Below are 8,550 nucleotides of genomic sequence, written 5' to 3' on the forward strand. Positions count from 1 at the left end.
TTTATAAATGTAAAAAAGGTGTAATTGTTAAATATTTATTAAAATTTTAAATAACTGCTTTGTTATTGTATTTAGTTTCAAATAAAATAATTACTCCAGACATTATTGATTTTATAACTATTACCATTAATAAATATAATAATAATTAATATTAGTGATTTCTGAAGGATCATGTGACTGGAGTAATGAAGCTGAAATCTCATCTTTAAAATCACTGGAATAAATGAATAAATTAAATGATAAACTACTTTTGAACAGTTATTTTATAGTGCAACATTTCACAATTTGTATTTATGATGAAATAATTGCAGCCCTGGTGAGCAGAAGAAGCTTGTTTTAACATATTTAATCACACTGACCCCAAACTTTTGTGTATTGTGTATAGAATATTTTATAAGTGAAAATGTGCACTTTAATTTTAACAACCCACAGACATCGTCACCAAATACAAATCGAGGTCAGACTTTCTCATATATACAGAGCCTCATTTCAATTGTCAGGTTTTGTAGAAATCGATCAATTGAATTAATCAATCTATTAAAGAAACGTTGACTATAATTCTGTATTTTAGGCTTAAATTATAGAGAGACATAGCAGATGAACCGAGACTGCATCAGATCAATGTAAATCTTTCTTTCGAGCTGTCAGTGCGGAAATGAACAAAACAACAGGCCTAACACAACATATTATACGATTAAAATATGGAAAAATTAACAGATAGTAATTTCGGTCAATTTTCCTGACGGATAAACCGAGATCAGGCTGGATAAACAGCTCTCGGTAATATTTCAGCATGCTTTCACTTTCGCATTTACCGGTAAGAATGACATCTCGCCCTGCTCATCATTCCCTCTTCATATAGCCGTATATATGGCTATTACACGATCATGATACACTGTGATATAGCCTGGGTCGTTAGTTCGTTGCATTGTTTTGTTTTCTCGCTACAATCGATACGCTCAATAGGACAGAGACCGCGTCTCATTCAGGCGATCTTGGACTGATTGATTTGGCGCAGATGCGAGCGCAACTGCTGGATATATGCTAAAAAAAACGTGCTAACGGGTGAAACGAGACAGATTCCGAAACAAACGTCTACGTGTGAAAGCACCGTAAGATTGTATTTGCACACAATTGACAGACAGTCGCAGCACGCAGCTCTGGCTCGATCTGGCAGGCAAAAAGGCAGCAGCTGGCCCGATCGAGCCAGTAACATTTTGTACACTGGCCCGAGTGTCTCGCACGCTGGCCCCGGGCCATCGGGCAGTCCTTATTGTCGAGCCCTGGCTCATAATATCGAGTGGAAAAAAAGAAAAAGACCGCTGGGAAGCATAACCTGCTTTGTTTTTTTTTTTTTTTTTTTTTTTTTTTTTTTTTTTAAGAAACAGTTTAGATCTGTTTAGGATAAGAGGAGTGTGAGTTATTGCCACCTATCATTGAATGTGAATATCGAAAACAAAACCAACTTAGCTTAACTCCTTTACCGCCCCTCACACAGCTTGATCCACGCTGGCATTTCTCCTCTTGGGCTTTGGTTTTGAAAAGGGAAAAATCCCACCACCCAGTCCAAACTTTTAGGATAGCGGGTGTCAGATTTTCACAATCCAATTGCGCAACGATTTGGCTTGTTTCCCTCGCTCGAAAGCTTGACAGAGCCTCTGCCCGTAGCTACGATTGGTAAGCTGCGATTGGTGGGTGGCGGTTTTTGGGCGTGGCTTAGCGAAGGGTCAGTTTAAAAGGAGGATCCCGTGAGAGCAAATGCATTAAAGGTATGAGACGCCATCGTAAACAAAAGTCAAGCGAACGCAAAGAGACTGATTGCACGAGAGAGAGAGAGAGAGAGAGAGAGAGAGAGAGGTGTATGTTGTATGTGAGAGAGAGAGAGAGAGAGGGCGAGTATTGGCACGCGAGTATTGGCTCATCTCAAGTTCAAATTCAAATTCTCTCTGCGTTTGCTTGACTTTTGTCCACTCCGGCGCCTCATAGTAGTCACGTTGGATACTGTCGAATCAAAACAATCTACCGTGCTTCGATTGGACGTCATGCCGAAAGCGCGCATGCTCACACACACGCGCGCGCATGCTGTCACACACACACGCACACATAAACAGGGAGAGAGAGAGAGCGGTCCATGTCAACATACTTTTTTATCGTTGGGCTTTTCATGGGAAGCAGCAAGTCTTTACAAGTCAATAGGGGCAAGTCCTAGTCAAAGTCCAAGTCATTTATGTTCAAGTCCAAGTCGAGTTGCAAGTCTTTTTATATTTTGTCAAGTCGAGTCTAAAGTCATCAAATTCATGACTCGAGTCTGACTCGAGTCCAAGTCACATGACTCGAGTCCACACCTCTGGTATGTATGTTTCACATTTTTACTGCATTTGCTCTTTGCAATCCTAATTTATTCCCAGCATTGTGCAAAAGAATAAACACACCCTTATTTACAACAAACATAAACTCCCTTTAGGTAGAGCTGTGCACAACTGTACACAATATTGCAGTACATATTGGAACTGAGCCTACAACATACACAGGTCTGTAAACCATTCATGAAATTGTTCAATTTTAAAGAAATTTTCAGGAAAATAAAGATTTAAATTTGTTTAAAAAATTTGCTTGACAGATTTTGACAACTAGTTCAACATTTTTTGTATGTAATGACTCAAGTAATGAAATGAGGATTATTCGTTTTATATAGAATGACTATTCAGCATTTACAAGTTTAGTTAATTTTGACTGACATGACATAAGCAGATGATAATGTTCTAAACAGCAGAGAGTTGGATGAAAGCAATTGATGCATGTCCAAAAGCATTCACAGTTTGTTAAAAGGAATGAGAAACTGCTACTAGGATGTGCACAAATGACTAATTGTTTTGAGAAATGCATTACCTGTTGTGCAAATGTAAATAGTGTAGTGAGAAATGCACCAAAGCAACTGAGAAAAACTGCAAATGAAATTGTGTATCTTCTTTGACGTGTCTCTGCACCATTAAAGAATTTCATTTTGGATCAGCTTGATGAAGATGTACCAAAAGTATCAGGTAATGCACAGCTAGGCCGTTTCATAAATCTGACCTGCAGCACACTCTGATAAATGAACAGGTTGATATCTCTCACAGGGCAATTATCAGATTTATCCACTTAAACAACAACAGAATTGTCCTTCGAGAAGTTTGAGTAATACTGACTGACCTGCCAGGTTAACCCTCATTGAATGGGAGCTCAGTCTGCCGGTTGTAACATGATATTTTGGCACTGCCTGGTTAGGTGCGGTTTTTAGGTCCTATGGGAACGCGTGTGAATAGTGGTCGCTGGTCGGTATCGTCTAACAAATGTTTAACATGCAGTGTACATTTAAGAGCGATGTTTAACTCTCTGAACCCTTGATACTATTTGTTACCCTCATTTTTTTCATGTTGACCTTACTAATTTTGAGACGAGAAGGTGTGTGTACGTGTGCTGTGCACCATTTTTTAAGTCCTAACAACATAATCGTATTAAGAAGGGTGGTAAACATAAACAAAAAAAATGACATAACCTCTATATTTGTTCCCCACAGTCTTAAATTACCTCCCTTTTTTTTCCAACTCTTATTATTAAATGCTAATTTGTATATATTTTTATTAATGTTGGTCTAACAACTTTGTCCATTGCAAAAACCATTTCTTGCTTCAAGGAATGCTTTTTTTTAAAAATTAATAGAATGTGTGCAAGTAGTAATTCAAGATATGGGTCATAATGTTAAGAGTGATACAACTTTCCTGTCATTACAACAAAGGGAATAAAAGGGATATTAAAAGAAAGGCTATAAGTGGTTTGACATATATGTTTTAATAAAATCATTAAGGGTTTTTAATATTCAAAAGGTTTTTTTATTATTATTAGGGCCATTAGATTTGAACTTTTCTTGAAAATAATTAACCATAAATTGCTTTTTATTGGAAAGTATATATTTGATATCAAGCTGCATTTTAGCTGCATTTGTGCATTCCTATGCGGAGTAAAAAAAGAGAAAGGCATAATCAAAGAACCACTTAAGACAAAAGATTGTATATAACCCTGATTTATTGATGTTTCCATGTTGTACAGAACAGCTCATCAGCCCATCCAAAATCAGGTAGAGTAAAAATTGGTGTAACTGACATTTGCCAGACATTTACTCCTTTCTGATGACAGTATAATCTCAAAAGGTAACTTTTGTTGCTCTATGAGTAAACATTAAAAGTTGCCGTTGTACTGCTGCAGAATTAATTTAAACACAATTCTGTGTACACTTTAATACTTGCATGTTGTGACACAGAGCAACAAAAGCTATTCACTTTGAAATAATACTTGAGCTCCATGCTTTGTCTGTCTCATTAGCTCTTTTCCCATTTAGCATCCCCTAAAGGACAGTTTTATTCTGTTGGAGAAGCAATGCCAAGAAGATACAAGAATCAAAGACAGCACAGTGAATGTAAAAAGCCATTCTGCAGGTTTTTAACACTTTGTCTTTTTAGGTCATGGCATTTTGGGGGGGGCGTTAAACACTTTAAAAAGAAACGAAAACATTGAAATGTGGAGTGAAAAAGTGAAAAAGAGTTGCCCAGGTGGTAGCTGATATTTTGGAAGGAGGGATCTGGGTGGACGTGTTTGGTTTAGAAGCGGCGCTTCTGACTAGACACAATAGAAGAACGGGACATTGAGATTTGACCGCCACCGCCGCCACTCATGCTCATGCCAGAGCCGCCACCAATCGACATCCCTGAGCCACCACCATATCCAAATCCACTGCCACCTCCGAAACCACTGCCACCACCGTATCCACTGCCACCACCGAATCCACTGCCACCACCGTATCCACTGCCACCACCGTATCCAAATCCACCGCCGCCGCCACCGCCTGTAAAACAACAGAAAAACACATTAGTCTTATAAAACTCAAATGCAGTTACACAAAAAAAACACCATTGATGATAAAGCCTTGTATATAGCTTTTAGAAACTTACTGCTGCTGCTTGATTCCTGGATGTGGATAGTTGCAGTATTGCCACCAGATGCAATTCTGATGAAGTAAAATATAAATGAATGTCAATAGGGAACAGATTTCAAGACATTATATTCATAGCTTAATTTGAGAAGCAAGGTGACTGACCTGGATTCCTCTCCTTCCAGAAGCTTCCTGTAGGTGGCGATTTCAATGTCCAAGGCCAGTTTGACGTTCATGAGCTCCTGGTACTCACGCACCTGGCGCGCCATATCCTGCTTTGCTCTTTGCAGGGCGTCCTCCAGATCCTTAATGCGGAGCTTGGCATCCTTCACTGCCAGCTCTCCGCGCTCTTCAGCCTCTGCGATCTGAGCTTCCAGGTTGGCACGCTGAGCAATTCAAAGAGGACAATCCAACTTCAGTTTTCAGAGACATTTTTACTTTATTCCTGTCCTTAACTTTTCATTGAAAGTACATTTAGTACATACTAAGGAGTTGGTTTGCAATATAGACTGAAACCTGGATCTACAGAATAACAAGCTACTTACTTGTCCCTTGACAGCTTCGATTTCATTTTGAAGTCTGCTGATCATGCGGTTGAGATCAGCAATCTCAGCCTTGGTGTTACGAAGGTCATCTCCGTATTTGCCAGCAGAGGACTGCATCTCCTCAAACTAGTTGAAAAGAGAGACAGTGTCATTAAGACCTGTCAGTTAAGTACATTTAAAGCAATGTTGGTTTGGTGTTTGAAAGTCTTGCTCACCTTCTGTTTGTACCAGGACTCGGCCTCAGCACGGCTGCGGTTGGCGATGTCTTCATACTGAGCGCGGACTTCAGCAACAATAGCATCCATGTCCAGGTTGCGGCTGTTGTCCATTTCCACAACGACTGATGTGTCTTTGATCTGTGACTGGAGTTCACGCAGCTCCTAAAATGGCAAGGTAAAGGAATATGGCATTGAGAGACAGCTGACAAAAAAAGAAATTGCATGTCAGTGGTAAAAAAGCGCCATCAAACTCTCACCTCCTCAAAGATGGCCCTAAGGAAGTTGATTTCATCTTGAAGGGAGTCAACCTTGGCCTCAAGCTCAACCTTGTTCATGTAGGCAGCATCGACATCCTATGAAGGCATGCACATACCTCAGTAACGGACTCATTTGACTAAAGTGAAAGTAATAACTATTTTAAATAAAAATCAACACAGCAGATGAAGGTTTTACCTTCTTCAGCAGGACAAATTCATTTTCCACTGCGGCACGCTTGTTGATTTCATCTTCATATCTGCAAAGAAAAGTTTTCCATTTTAGCAAAATGCTTGTCAAATTATACCACCAACACATAATGTAGCTCATAGCCTCTAAACATGTTTTAGCACGGCTGCTTACTTGTTCTTGAAGTCCTCCACCAAGTTCTGCATGTTCTTCAGCTCTCCTTCTAGCTTCATCTTCTCATTGCCAAGTCCGTCAAGCTGTCTGCGCAGGTTGGCGATGTAGGCCTCGAACATGGCATCGATGTTGGATCGGGTAGTGGTCTGTTCTTGCAATAAACTCCATTTTGTCTCGAGTACTTTGTTCTGCTGTTCCAGGAAGCGCACCTGTGTTGGAGATAAAGAGATGGAGGATTTGAATAAATTGTTGAGTTAGCAAAATAAGGTATGAGGGATCTTTGATAATCAACAAGATGTATCTTCCACAGTAATTATCAATCACACCTCTCAAGATGACACACCTATGATGGATGTCTCAATAAAATTGATTAGCTTATGTGTCATGCCTGGTTGGCTAGTACTTCTGTGATGGAATAACTGTCCTTTTAATATATGCACTCCCTGTTAATGAAACGCAAACCTCAAATGACACCACACAACATGTTCAGACTCTTCAAGCTTCAATTTATGCTCCCAAAACAATGTTTACCTCCTGGCATAAAGGCGAGGCTCCTAAGAGAACTGTGCCAAGTGGCAGGCCTAAACAGAGATGAAATGGCACACCTTACCCTCAGGGTGCTAACTGTACCCGCCCTCTTGCAGATGAACAGCATGCAAGTTATTTTGTGCACAACCACAAAATGACTTTGAACTTGCAGGACTCACATTGAAAAAACAAAGCATCAATGACATCAGTGGGGATATATGAGCTGTATCATTGCTGATCATATCTCTTGTCAGAATCACAGAACTGGATATAAATCTAAGGGGGTGGGGGGGCAAAATTTACTAGGTGTGGTTACATTGAGAATTCCCCAAAGATGTCAAAGAATACAAACAGGAAACTAGCTTTGTGTAGATAATTACTGAAGTGATTTTTAGGACATACATGAAGTCAATCAAACATCTAGGGCTATTGCATTGAGTAAATTATTAAGAATATGCTCTCTCTCACACACACATGCACACACCATACTTCACTGCTACCATAGGGATAGTTGGCAAACTTGATCCATGCCCTTATTTGGAATGGTCCAGTCATTGGATCTTACCTGGCTTGGGTTTCCAAACTCAATCTCGCTGCCTTAGAACAATTGCATACTAAGAAAACAACATGAGCCCACGCTAAGATGTAGACTGCTTGACTGATGTTTAGTGTTAATAAAGGAAATGATGGCATACGCAATGCCTGCCGATCGTATACTGCAATGTGAGATTTCTGTGTGCGCTAGTGACCGGAAAAGTCACAATTGTATTGTGGAGCTGTAGATGTTTGAAAAGAAAAACTAACCTTGTCAATGAAGGAAGCAAAGCGGTTGTTGAGGGTCTTGATCTGCTCTTTCTCCTGGGTGCGGACAACTTGGATGTTGGGGTCGATCTCTAGGTTCAGTGGGGCTAGAAGGTTCTGGTTGACTGTGACAGCTGTGATGGGTACCACACCGCCTGGTCCAAACCCTCCACCAAATCCTGCTCCACCCCCGTACGCTGATCCACCACCAAATCCTGCTCCACCGCCGAATCCTCCACCACTGCCGAATCCTCCACCACTGCCGAATCCTCCTCCAAAGCCACTGCCACCGCCACCGCCACCGCCACCCATGCTGTAGCTGAAGCTTCCTCCAGATCCTGCTCCAAAACCGCCGCCGCCGCCACCACCACCAGAGCGACGGAAGGACACTGAGCTCCTGCTGCCCATTGGCACTGCGCTGGTTGACATGCTAGAAAAATTCTTCCTAATTCCGCCACCCATGCCACCGCCCATGCCGCCGCTCATGCTTCCACTACTGGTGAAGGTTTTGAAGGAAGTAGACATGGCTTCTGTCGTCTACGAGGGGGTGAGGATCAGAAAAAGAGCAGGATGAGACAGAGATCTGGAGCAGGAGAGCTCACTAAGAGGAAAGTAAAATCCCTCTGAGTGCCCTCTTCAAGCAGTGCAGTCGCTTTTATACCTCTTACCTCATGGGAGGGGCTCACCTGGCCAATCCCCTTTCTGCCTCAGGCTTCTGTCCTGCCTTTTTCCCTGTCCAAGTGATACACACGCCCATCTTGCTGGGCTGGTATGGGAGTATGTTCAGCATTGGAGGCCAGGCCACACCCTGCCTTAGATGCACATGCATACTCACGTAATAAAACAGAGCTATTAAGAGAGAAACAGAGTA

At 41.3% G+C, this 8,550-nt stretch overlaps 1 protein-coding gene and 1 long non-coding RNA gene across 3 annotated transcripts; one reads left to right on the forward strand and one right to left on the reverse strand.

Moving 5' to 3' along the window:
- Positions 1 to 1,996: 1,996 nt before the first annotated feature.
- On the forward strand, positions 1,997 to 4,831 carry LOC147838168 (uncharacterized). Its single transcript, XR_015523268.1, has 2 exons — positions 1,997 to 2,350; positions 2,465 to 4,831. It is a non-coding gene; the product is annotated as an uncharacterized LOC147838168 (long non-coding RNA).
- On the reverse strand, positions 4,048 to 8,308 carry krt5 (keratin 5). 2 transcript variants are annotated; one of them, XM_087306249.1, is made up of 10 exons: positions 7,683 to 8,308; positions 6,351 to 6,559; positions 6,186 to 6,246; positions 5,990 to 6,085; positions 5,730 to 5,894; positions 5,515 to 5,640; positions 5,135 to 5,355; positions 4,989 to 5,044; positions 4,814 to 4,882; positions 4,048 to 4,777 (listed from the first exon to the last, which is right to left on the reverse strand). In XM_087306249.1, the coding sequence occupies exons 1-10, from the start codon at positions 8,202 to 8,204 to the stop codon at positions 4,638 to 4,640; spliced, it is 1,665 nt and encodes a 554-aa protein (XP_087162375.1). In that variant the 5' UTR covers positions 8,205 to 8,308; the 3' UTR covers positions 4,048 to 4,637. The 2 variants fall into 2 exon arrangements, with proteins under 2 accessions (XP_087162375.1, NP_571231.2); NM_131156.2 differs by having other exon boundaries at positions 4,048 to 4,882; positions 7,683 to 8,292.
- Between the last annotated feature and the right edge of the window lie 242 nt (positions 8,309 to 8,550).

The sequence above is a fragment of the Danio rerio genome, chromosome 23, assembly GCF_052040795.2.
Source record: "Danio rerio strain M-AB ecotype USA chromosome 23, GRCz13ab, whole genome shotgun sequence".
NCBI classification, from domain to species: domain Eukaryota; kingdom Metazoa; phylum Chordata; class Actinopteri; order Cypriniformes; family Danionidae; genus Danio; species Danio rerio.

What these genes read in the sequence shown, in the direction of transcription:
- krt5 (NM_131156.2), bottom strand. Translation starts at nt 8,204, where the DNA reads ATGTCTACTTCCTTCAAAACCTTCACCAGTAGTGGAAGCATGAGCGGC. An exon ending in TCGAAGCTGTCAAGGGACAA is followed by an intron (nt 5,356 to 5,514) that starts GTAAGTAGCTTG and finishes TGAATTGCTCAG; the next exon opens with CGTGCCAACCTGGAAGCTCA. An exon ending in CTGGAAGGAGAGGAATCCAG is followed by an intron (nt 5,045 to 5,134) that starts GTCAGTCACCTT and finishes TTACTTCATCAG; the next exon opens with AATTGCATCTGGTGGCAATA.